General features: G+C 35.4%; 1 protein-coding gene across 2 annotated transcripts in view; it reads right to left on the bottom strand.

Moving 5' to 3' along the window:
- LOC118185483 (hexosaminidase D-like) overlaps positions 1-12,331 on the bottom strand; it is a 53,423-nt gene that overhangs the window by 21,288 nt on the left and 19,804 nt on the right. For both annotated transcript variants that reach the window (XM_035355343.2, XM_085819575.1), the window contains exons 8-10: positions 2,237-2,420; positions 2,083-2,157; positions 121-316 (exon numbers count right to left, since the gene is read on the bottom strand). In XM_035355343.2, coding sequence (XP_035211234.1) covers positions 121-316; positions 2,083-2,157; positions 2,237-2,420 — 455 coding nt within the window. The remainder of the gene's footprint in view (positions 1-120; positions 317-2,082; positions 2,158-2,236; positions 2,421-12,331) is intronic.

The raw sequence follows: 12,331 nt of genomic DNA, 5'->3' as shown, positions 1-12,331 counted from the left end.
TCGCAATATGAAAATTGCTTCAGTTTTTTTATTCTATAACCCTGCTTTTAATAACTGATCTAGTAAACTTAGTATCTTCAATACTTAACAATTCAAAAGTGATACTCAAATTTTACTTACCGCTGCCATCCTGTAACTGCAATTCCATGTACTTTTTTAAACAAGTTTCCGAATGTTTTAAGCGTTTTTAACCAAGCTTGCTGATTAGCTACATGGTACCTTGTTGGAGTGACCAATTGTGTCATTTCTGTAGCACCTTTGAATGCACTAGCAATCCATATGCTTGGGAAAACTTTAGAATATTTCTCCCAAAGAGCTGTAACAAATGTTTAATGTAATTAGGTCGTCTGTTGCAATGTATATTTATTTATAATGTACAGATTAAACAGTACGAATTATAGTACAAAGTCCAAGATTCAAGGGAATCAAGACTTGAAAAAGTTCAAATTTTGTTTGTTTCATTACGCATTTGTGTCAATGTAAGTTATGGATGCCACTCTTCAGTGCGGTGGAACCACTCCTACTTTGCCGAAGCTTTCGTTCTTAACATTACAAAATCTTTGAAGAAGTAGACCAAGTCACTAACACACGTTTGGGCATAAACTGACCAACTTCTGATCACACTGTCAGATTAGAATTTGAAAAGAATAGTTTTGGGGTTGGGGCATTTGTGTAGAACAAAAAATTTGTGTAAGTATTTGTTCTTACTGGTGAACTGTGTTATTTCAAAATTATGTAAGAAAAGACCGTGTAAAAAAAAGAGTTGGATGTACTGTGAAATTTTCCAAATCCCAAACAGTGAAAGCATTGCTATAAAAAAATACAGGAACTATGATTAGATGATAAAGAAGCCAAACGAAACTGGTTATACTTGGAAACTGAGGAAATATGTCAAGTGGTATTCTTTAACAGAAAAGAACTTTATTTATGATTGTATATAAATATATTCTTTTATTATTTATTTACAACAGTATTAATACAAGTAAAAAAAAAAAAATCTTTCTTTTTGCTCTTAATGCTCTAATAATAATCTGAAATGTAAGTATGATTATTTTTGTTGCTACACAAAGTACTTTTAACCCTTTCAGGGCGGGTGTCCCATATACGGGTGATGCGTATATGCATTTTAAGCTGGAACGTTTTTCTGAAGGCCACTAGATGGCATCCAATGTCTATTACTTTTGAAATGAATACAGTTTTAGGTTCCTGACTTTGAGTTTGATATATTCTGCCTGACTTTGGTATTTTACTCATCAAATGTTGCGAGGGTTGGGGGGGGGAAAGCGTAAGCAGAGGTGGGATCTTTAAATCACTGTGTGCTAATTAATATACACATTCGCATGTCTGATTTGCATCCAATTCCTTTTTTTATTCTATTTTTTTCCTCTACCGTGTACGGTCTTTTAGGGTTACTATGTGGAGTTCTGTTACGTTTTGCATTGCCTTCAGATATATCGGAAAGCCTCACCACCAATCTGTTATGGCAGGAAGATGCAATTTATCAGAGGAAGAATATCCTTGTATGGTTAATGAACCAATTACTAATGCAGATGGGAGTGACGATTCATTTTCTAAAGAGTTAGAAAGTGATACTTTTTCTAAGAGTTAGAAATTGATACTTCTCTGTGCTACAAAATTCATTTTAAACTTTGTTACTTCTTACTGTAAATAGTCTTTATTGTGTTGTTTCATTAATAATTAAAACTTTGGAATAATTTGAATAGTGCTTCCGAAAATTATTTTATAAGATAAGCAATTTTTCAAGTATATTTTCATGTAAAATAAAGAAAAAAACATTATTAAGAGCTAATTTTAACATATATAAAGGCTCAAGTAATAATCTAAAATGATACTAAAAATTACGATGCTAGAAGTGAAACTTTTTTTTTCTGATTTTTTTTTATAAAATTAGGCTTAGTGATGCAAAACCTCTGTCCTGTAAGGTGATTCTCTTCTGTCCCGCACGAGCGTGTTAAACAAAGATGCACCATCGCGAAAGGGTTAAAAATTAATATACGATATGAGGTTATTTGTCTAAAGATGCTACATGTATAAATTACCAAAATATACAGCATTACATACAATTCTTGAGTTTAAATTCTTCTGTAGGAAGATAATGCCATACCATCGGAATTACAAGGCCTCCAATTTCAGAAACTGAAAGTATAAAACAGAAACTGCAAAATACTGCCTTTTAATTTTATGCATAAAAAGAATTTAAAAAATTCAAACATACAAATTAAGATATTAACATCTATATCTCTCATCATATCATCCCAAATAATTATTTCAATATGTGGATACTTCTCACGAATTTTCTTAATAATTCGACAAATATGGTCTAGGAAGAGATGCTCTTTTTTCCAGTTTTCAGCTTTCATTTTTTCTTTACAACTGACACACTGCCCTAGATGCCACACCTTTAAAAAATATAATGTAAGCAAGCTACAAATGCAATGTCAAAAAAGTATTATGAAACATCAACAATAATTTTTTTTAAATAAACATAAAGACTGTAATTTTAAACACAGCAAGCAGAATATTCAATAAATAAGTACATTAAAAATACATAAAAATAACCACAAAAATTAACTAAAATCTAGTTAGAAACAAATCCTATTAATAGGAAAGGTTTTGATACAAAGTGCTTACAATGTTTTTTGCTGGTGAACTTTTTACATAAAATTTTTGTGCAAACTATATGCTTAAAGACTACATTTTATTAAAAAAAAGAAAAGTCATGCTATTTAAAGATTCAAACAAATTTTTTTAAAATCTTAAATATAAAAATTTATTAACCAACCATCTAAAAACTTGTAGAATATTTAAAACAATTTAAATACATATATCAGTATTTTGTTATTGAAATTTTTAAAATGGTACCTATTTTTCTAATTAAACTTCTGATATCAAATAATAAACTAATTTATTTATTTAAGTAAGTGTACAACTATTCTAAACTGTAACCAATCCTTTAACATAAACTGTTGGACTAACTGTGACAACAAGGGTGAGTAGATACTGGTAACTTTAGTAAAAGCCAAGTGTCTAACCTGATAGGTTGTATCAGACTATTGCTCTGTAATTTTCTTAAATGTAATGTCCGTGTGTAACTTAAACCTGTTAATAAATACTTGTTACACTATACACGACTCTTCTATGAACCTATTTAAAACGACCCGCTCACAAAGTGACACCCAACGTTAATGTTTAGCTTTAAGAATTTTCCTTGGCTTTTGCTCACTTTTTTTTTCAGAAACAGTACTTGCATCCATACCTGCTGGATCCAACTCCTAAAACTTTATGAAAAGAAATACCTCGCCCATCAGGTATTAATGTTTTGTGTGTGAGCCACTCCGATGGCTTATCAGCAATAAATAGTTGTTGTCAATGATATACATATATGTGCGGAGCCCTACGGAAGACTGCGAGGAATGAAAGAAAAAATAAATAAAATAGCTAAAAATTAAAATAATTAAATTTTAATTAGGAGAAATGTAAACGGAAATCTAATAAATTATCAAATTAATTTTAAATAATTAAATAAAAAAATAACGGACCTGGTCTTAAGAGTTCAAGACTTTCCAATCGCGGTGCCCTGCCAATATTAATTCTAGCCGAAAATTTTCTCTGGGCGAAAAAATATAAACCCAGAAATTTTCTCTGAATGCAATCCGATAACAATGTGAGAATAAACGTAAGACCTCTGTACAAGTGACAGCAATGGTGCCCCCCATTTGGTTACATCATTCATAAAGTCTACAGAAGTTCTACAATAGGAAGTCACTAGCGTGGAATGTGCACGAACAGGCTATGACTTTTAGAACTTTGAGGAACACAATATTTGCCCGCTGTTATAAATTCATTCCACATCCTAGAGAATAAGCCTTAGACATATGATTGGGGGCTTTTCCTTCCTTAAAAGTCTTAACCACTGCACAAGGTTTGAATCCGAAGGAAAGACAGGCCTGCATTCAGAAGTTAGAATTTATTTTTAAGGCACGCTTACCATTAAAATAAAATTTATCTGCTAAAATTGTGATTCACTTACATAAAAGAAGTGCCATAGCTCTTTTATTTAGGACTCCAATGAGCTCTAGCTGAAATTATAATTTATCTCGAAAACTGAGAAGTACCGGAACCGGGCTCCAGTGGGCTGTGGCGCAATTTAAGCTCTGTATATACATATGTATATGCCCTGTATATATGTATGTATATGTTTTATGAATATTGTATCATTTTGAAGTGATTAAGAAATTCTTTCATTTTGTTTACACATAATGAGTTCACGAGAACTGCATAATCATAATATTCAGTTTTGTTTCTAAATGGTAAATGTTGGTAAAACATAAAAAGGTGTAATATTTTCAACGCGAGGCATTTTAAGAGTAAAATTCTGCATTAGGAATTGTTATTATAATATGCTGAATGTATTCAATCTTTTAAACGTAGTTTCGACTTGAGCTTAACTTGACAAACCAGTGGCTCAATGACATGTTTATTACCCTGTTGCCTCCATAACTGTTTTATTTATTGATATTTTTTTCTTGCATTTCTGGTTACATTGTTGGAAAATTGTTTATATTTGATGATTTAAAGAAAGGTAAGATTCTTCTTGGCAAAATGCTATTTTTTTATACTGACTGAGAGTGTTTTTTATATATTATTTTGACACTGTGTTACTTTTGATAAACTAACTTTAGTATAGTGCTATTCTGTGGTAAAATGACTACAAATCTTTTCTAGGTAAGGTGACCTCATTACAACCTTCTAGTTAGTATCATAAAAAGGTGTTTTTTTTTAATCAAAGAATTTATCTTATATGAAACACGTCACCATGTTTTCTGCTAAAGGACGTAAACAAGATATGTGTGTTCTAGCAAACGAACTTGGTGTGAATGTTATGGAACAAATGACAGTAGTTGATATTAAAGAGGCCATTTTAATGAGTACGGGATATAATGAAGAATTCACTAAAGATACTTTTTTAGCATTATTGCAGAAGGAAAAGAAATACAGGAATGTGAATTTAACAAAAGAAAATAGCGTGAAGATCACGAATATAATGAAAGGACAGAGATAGAAAAAAGCAAGCATGAGCTTGAAAAATTGAAAATACAAGTAGCTAGTTCAGGTGCTAGTCATGATTCTGTACCTGCTTTAAACTCACTGACATGGATATCCCTAAGTTACAATTACAAACTTTAATACCTCACTTTAATCCAAAACATGATGACATGAGCCTTTTTCTCACTGTATTTGAAAGGTAACTAACAATTTTGAACATACCTCTGGGAAAATGGGTAGTGTATCTCTTAGGTTTGTTACTTAATGACGTTGCAAAACTAATTGCAAAGGAATCTGAGTATAGAAAACATTTTGTGGATCACTGGCCCGATCCTCTTCAACTGGCTGCATAAATTAGATTTTAGATGAAGAAGCTAAAAACATCAGGAGTAGAAACGTCAGTAATAACACTCCAAAGCCATCTCAACGTAGTGGTCCTAAAAATAATAAAAATAACTCTCAAATCGTTAAAAACTCAATCAAGAAATTCACAAGGAACTCAAACAAGGAATTCTGGCATGAGAGAAGATCCACCAACTGTTAGTTGTTATGGTTGTGGAAAATCAGGCATTGTTAAGGCTAAGTGTCCAACCTGCTCTCCTCTTTTAAGTAAAGAATCAGCCGATTTCAAAGCTATAAACTTACATACATTGTCTGTAGAGACACCTCACATGAGTCTTAAGAGTAAAAATCAATGGATTTACAGGAATTGTCTGTGGCATTACTCACACTATAGCGGGAGAAATATTCTATAATCTCTTGAAAGAACAGAGATCAGAATTTAAGAAAACTACTATGAAGGTCACTCTAGCGGACATTATTCAAAGAGACGAAGAGGTCCACATGACATTCAGGTAGACATTTACACTGCAGGAAGATCATTCCGCATAACTTTATTTATGCTTCCCTCAGCAAAGGATAACAGGACAGTTTTAGGATTGGATTTTCATAGAAGCGCTGGAATTGTTTTAGATCTACAAAATCATTGGTGGTTTTAACACGATAATACGCAACAAAAGTTTAAGTTCATTGATGATGATTCTAAACCCAATGATCGAACCAAATGTACATTGGAAGCTGACACTGTACTGTTAAGAGAACATGACGGACAACATCTATCGGCTCATCAAAGATCACAATTAAATTAATTATTGAGTCAATATTCAACTATCTTCCAACCAGGGGGAGAAGCAACACCTTTCATAGAACATCGAATTAAAACTGGAAACCATCCCCAGAATGAACCCGGCCAAGAAAGAAATCTTAAAGCAAGAAATTGACAAGCTCTTATCTGAAGCAAAAATTGAAGAAAGTGAATCCCCGTACGCATCCCCCAGTTGTTTTAATACCAAAACCTAATGGAACAGTACACCTCTGCATAGATTAACGGAAATTGAACACGATTACAGTTCCAGATTCCTACCCAGTTCCAAGAATGGATGACCTGTTACATGAGGCAAAACATACTCCTATCACGTCCACCCTTGATCTTCGTGCAGGTTATCACCAAGCGAAGGTTTATACTGATGATCAAGACAAAACAGCATTTGTGTGTCCCTTCAGAACATATCGTTTCTTACAAATGCTCCAGCAACATTCCAGAGATTGATAGACCGTTTTCGCAATGGACTTGAGGACATCCTTACCCTCACCTATCTGGACGACATAATTGTGTTGTCAGAATCATTCGAGTAACACCTTTCCGATCTCAAAGCTGTTTTTGAAAGATTTTTGCTCTTCAAACTGCCCGCAAACAGAGAGAAGTGCCACCTTGCTTCTTCTTATGTGAAATATTTGGGATTTTGGATAACACAAAAAGGAGTCGATGTTGATCCAGAAAACGTTTTCTCTATCCAGAGAATTCCACATCCCAAAAACATCAAAGAACTGCAATCCTTCCTTCATATGTGTTCTTGGTTTAGACAATACATACAAAACTTCGCGTAAATATCAAGACCTCTTAGTGATTTGACGAAGAATGAAGTCTAATGGGAATGGGATTTCAACCAGCAAAAAGCACTTGAAACTTTAAAAAATTGCCTCATAACATCTCCTGTGTTGAAGCAGGCAAATGGAACTCAACCGCATATTATTTGAACAGATGCAAGCAATTATGATTTTTGAGCCATTTTACTTCAAGGCGAAGAGTCAAAATAACACCCTATCGAATATGTCAGCTGGCTGCTTTCTCCAGCTGAGCAAAACTTTTCGAAGATTGAACGAGAAGCCCTCACTGTAGTTTGGGCACTGAAGAAATTCCGTGGTTACGTCGAAGGATCAAAAGTAACTATAGCATCCAATCATCAACCTTAAAAATGGCTTTTGAACCTCAAGTCTCCAACCAGAAGACTTGCTAGATGGGCACTTGAAATTCAGTCTTTCAACCTGAAAGTACAATACATTCCTGAAAAGCCAAACGTCATCGCTGACATGCTGTCCCGTCCAAGCTCCGAGCATGAAGTTTCACTGTGATGTATGGGTGACGCCAACCATCAAGATGTATAGAGGGCGCTAGCTCTCAGTCAGAGAGGCGCCAAAAGTTTAGTTTCCAAGAGGGAGACAGACAGAGAGGTCATAGGGAAGGCTCGTGGTAACCATTAATGAAAACGAAATTAGCTTGTATTAATATATATATATATATGTATTTCAGTTATTAGATTGTAGTTTTAGTATTAGTTTTGTGTTTGTGCAATAAATGTTCAAAATATAAAAAGGTAAAGTTATTTCTCTATGAGGCAGAGGATGAAGTAAGGGGTGATATTACATGCTCTCTTTCAAGAACTAGAGCTTTAGATGATGGTAGAGAAACTTCAAGAGAAGCAGGTAGGAAGGTTTTGATTTTATTTACTTAAAGTATAGATGTATTGAAGATATATATATATACAAGGTGTGATCAAATGAAAAGGTACGAAACGACACGGTGAGTACAAATGTAGACTTTATTCAAAATATACACCATAGGCCTGAGCACAACAATCTCACTGATGAACAAGCCGCAGGATTCCTTTTTCCCAGAACTCCTGTGGCCGTGACGAGACAAAGTCCTTCACAGCGTCCTTGAGTACATCTTCCGAGTTGAAGCGCTTCCCTTTCAGGTGTTTCTTCAGTGGACCAAACACATGGGAATCGCAGGACGACATGTCTGGACTGTAGGGCGGATGATGTCTGGACTGTAGGGTGGCGACATGTCTGGACTGTAGGTCTCCCACATGAACTTAGCCAGTTCCATGTGTGTGACTCTGCAGACGTGTGAAGGCGCATTATCATGGAGCAGAACCACACCCTCCATGAACAGCCCCAGTCTTTTGTTCTTGATGGACCTGCATAGGCGTCGAAGTGTCTCACAGTACACATCGGAGTTAATGGTTTTTCTGTGTTCAAGGAATTTCATAAGTAGCGGACCTTGAACGTCGAAAAAGATGGTGAGCAACACCTTATCTGCTGACAGCACAGCTTTGAACTTTTGAGGGGAAGGTGATGACGCATGCTTCCTCTACATGCTGTCCCGCTTTGTCTATGTCTTGTAGTGATGACACCAGTTATCATCACCTGTGACGATCCACTCCATGAAAGCGGGGTCTTCCTGATACCGAAACAAATGTTGCAGTGCTAGCCCTATATGCAGTTCCTTTTGCTGGTCAGTGAGCTGCTTCGGAACCAAAGCGGCACACACCTTCCGATATCGCAACCTGTCGTGAACAATTGTCCACACTGTTCCATAGCTGACATCCACCTTCACCATTCGCAATGTGACTAGACTTCTCACTAGGTCGTCCACTTTGTCAAGACAGTGTTTGCCTGGCCTGGTCTCGGGTCATCACCCACACTCTCGCGGCCTGCACAAAAACGGGCACTACATTTTCTGACAGACTTGCCAGAGACACATTTCTCCCCATAAACTGTCACCATCCGGCAATGAATAGCAGTCGGTTTCTCACCTTCTGCTGTGAGAAATCGGATAACACCTCGCTGCTCCTCAGTTGTCAAATTTTGCAACGTGAACGTCATCCTATCCTCATACGGACTGCTGCATCATTTGGACGCCGCTTTTGATAAGAGCTCTGCTCTCTCCTGCGCATGCGGGCGCCCGCGCATGCTCTGATCCCAGTCAGAGATTCCAATCGCATCCCAAGATTCTCCCATGGCAGAATATGCAAATATTTAACTGTTACGTTTTTACATCATTTCGTAACTTTTCATTTGATCACCCCTTGTATATGATATATATAAATTAAAAATGTATAAGAATACTAAAAAAAAAAGATTTAGTAAGCCTTCTTGGTGAAATTGAAGATACACAAACTGTTGGTTTAACAGTGGTTCAATTAAAAGGTAAACTTGAGGACAGTAAAATATTTAAAGATGATCCAGAATTCGTAATTGGATTATTAACATAGTTGAGGAAAGAAATATTAGAGTAGAAAATGAAATAAAAGCTAGGGATGTGCAGTTAGCCTTAGCAGCTAGAGAAAGAATTAGAATTGGAAAAAGTTAGAAGTCAGAACACAGCTAAAGATGGATCTCGTGCAGATAAAGACATGATTACAGGTTCGGAAAATTATTTGGAAAATTTGATAAAGAACGTTAAAACATTAACTATTCCTGTTCCGGGAAGTTCGGAAAACTTCAATTTATTTTTTCAAACATTAGAGAGAGCATTCATAACTAAAAGAATGTACTACAAGGGCAGATATGGTTGAATTAGATGTAGAGTTGTCCAATGATATGGTTCCTGTCATTTATCATGATTACTATATTTGCATTTCAATGAAAAAGTTTGAAACTTGGATTTTTGGATTACCTGTGGAACTGATAACTGATCACAATCCGTTAACTTTTATCACAAAGAACGCACCACAATCTTCTAGTTCCAGAGATGGACTTTAGCATTACAAAAGTATGATACTATAATTTTGCATTGCCCAGGTGCTAAGTTGAACAATGCAGATGCGTTGTCCAAACTACAGACTATTGAGTGACTTGTGTGAAAGAAAGAACATTTTATAGACATTTATAGACTCTTAAGATATATATATATATATATATATATATATATATATATATTTCAGTTATTAGATTGCAGTTTTAGTAACAGTTTTGTGTTTGTGCAATAAATGTTCAAAATACAAAAAGGTGGAGTTATTTCTCTATGAGGCGGAGGATGAAGAAAGGGGTGATATTACATCCACCTTGTGAGATTTCCAATATATCTGTAGTGGACATGCCCACAAGAAGTCAAAAAAACATGCATGCATCCCAACTTAAAGATGAAAACTTAAAAAAAAATTATGGAAAGTTTCGAATCCACTTAGAAAATTGAAGAATGTGCCAACAGGACTGAATGGGGATTCTTAATGAATCAAGGTGTTCTCTACCAATATGTCTCTGACTCTGATTCAGAAGAGGCCCATTTAGTAATTCCAACTGCCGAGCGTGAATCCATCATGCGAAAGCACCATTATGACCCAATGGCTGGACATTATGGAGAGGAAGGAACATTTCAATGAATTGCCAGATGCTATTATTGGACTGGTATGAAAAAGAACATATCCGACTACATGAAAAGCTATCCTGAATGCAACTGCTACAAGGCTACCAACCAAAAGCCAGCTGGACTGCTAAGAAACCCTGTCTATTCTCAGTGTTTTGAGATCATATCTATTGATTTGTTTGTACCACTGCCAAAAACTGACACTGGAAAACAATGAATCCTCATTGTCGAAGACTGAACTACATGATGGGTTGAATTATTTCCTCTTGCTTTCCTCAATCAAATCCTGTGGACGGGAAAAGCAGAGACTTGAAACCTAGTCTTGCAGTCCTTGTAGGAGAAGCGCATGACAACTGGCATTTGAAACTCCCAGTTATTCGCTTTGCTATGAATACGGCCGACTGTGACACTACAGGCCATACACCAGCATTCCTAATGTTTAGAAAAGAGCCGACGACGTTGTTTGCATTTTCAAAGCTGTGGTTGAAAATGATAACTTTTTTCCTGAAATCATCGCTTATCTTAAACAATTTGCAACTATTACAAAGAGCGTAGGACAGCGCATCGAAGTAAAGCAAGATGAATGTAAAAAGCAATATGAGAAAAAAAGGCAACAAATGTTTTATTCACTAGGTGAATAAAGTATGGGTCAATTTACATCCTGTTAGCAATGCAAAAAACAAAAAGATTTCAAAGTTCATACCAAAGCATGACGGTCCATACTTGGTAATGACACAGAAATCACCTACTTCCTATGTCATTTCAAGGCTTCATAAACTATCAGAACTGTTAGGAACGTACCATACATCTGCACTAACACCTTTCAAAGACTCGTCCACTTTCCCATTCTTCCGCTCAGAAAGAGAGGTAGACTGCCAAAAGTTACTTTGCATTCCCGAAATAACCAAGAACTTGTGGTTCCGGATAGTGCTTCAAAGAGAGGTCCCCTTGCCTAGGAAACCAAAAAAACTGAGACTAGAGACAAGAGCTCCCAAATACTCCAGTTCTGTCTCCTTGCCGAGATGTTGGTGGAGCCAGAGGGAGAGTTTGTAACCAATCCTTTAACATAAACTGTTGGACTAACTGTGACAACAAGGGTGGCCTCTGGTGAGTAGCCAGAGAAGGACTTTAGTAAAAGCCAAGTGTCTAACCAGATTAGGTTGTATCAGACTCTTGCTCTGTAATTTTCTTAAAGTTAAATATAATGTCTGTGTGTAACTTAAACCTGTTAATAAATACTTGTTACACTATACATGACTATTCTATGAACCTACCTAAAACGACCCCCCTCACAAAACTATTTATTAAATTCAAATGCACTTATGTTACAGGATTTTTTCACTATTAAAATCAACTATGAGTCACTATTGAAGCAAGATTTATTGATCTTAAATGACAGTTGTAGTGTCTGGTAATAATCAGCATTTAAAATGATCTATTAGATTAATCTGTGATGTTTTAGGTCAACTATTTAGCCCAAACGTTTTTAGACGGTTGACTACTTTGTGAAACAAAACATGCAAAAAAATTCATCTGAAATGCACTTTTGATAAATTTAAATGCAATAATGTAACTAAACCTCTCAGCACCAATACTTTCTAATCTTCTAATTAAGTGCTGCATCTATACAGCATTTATTCCACCGTAATTTTTCTTTTTTTTTTTTTAATCTGGTTCCAAAATTTGGAACCCCCCCCCAAAACAGCATAATCTTAATAATCTGAAGAGAGATGAAATCAGCAAATTTTTCTACAAATATTTTGCATCAACTAC

This window comes from Stegodyphus dumicola, chromosome 6 (assembly GCF_044657685.1).
Source record: "Stegodyphus dumicola isolate Sdum_Otavi_A_Nest chromosome 6, ASM4465768v1".
NCBI classification, from domain to species: Eukaryota; Metazoa; Arthropoda; class Arachnida; order Araneae; family Eresidae; genus Stegodyphus; species Stegodyphus dumicola.
This window is presented reverse-complemented; position numbering and strand designations above follow the sequence as displayed.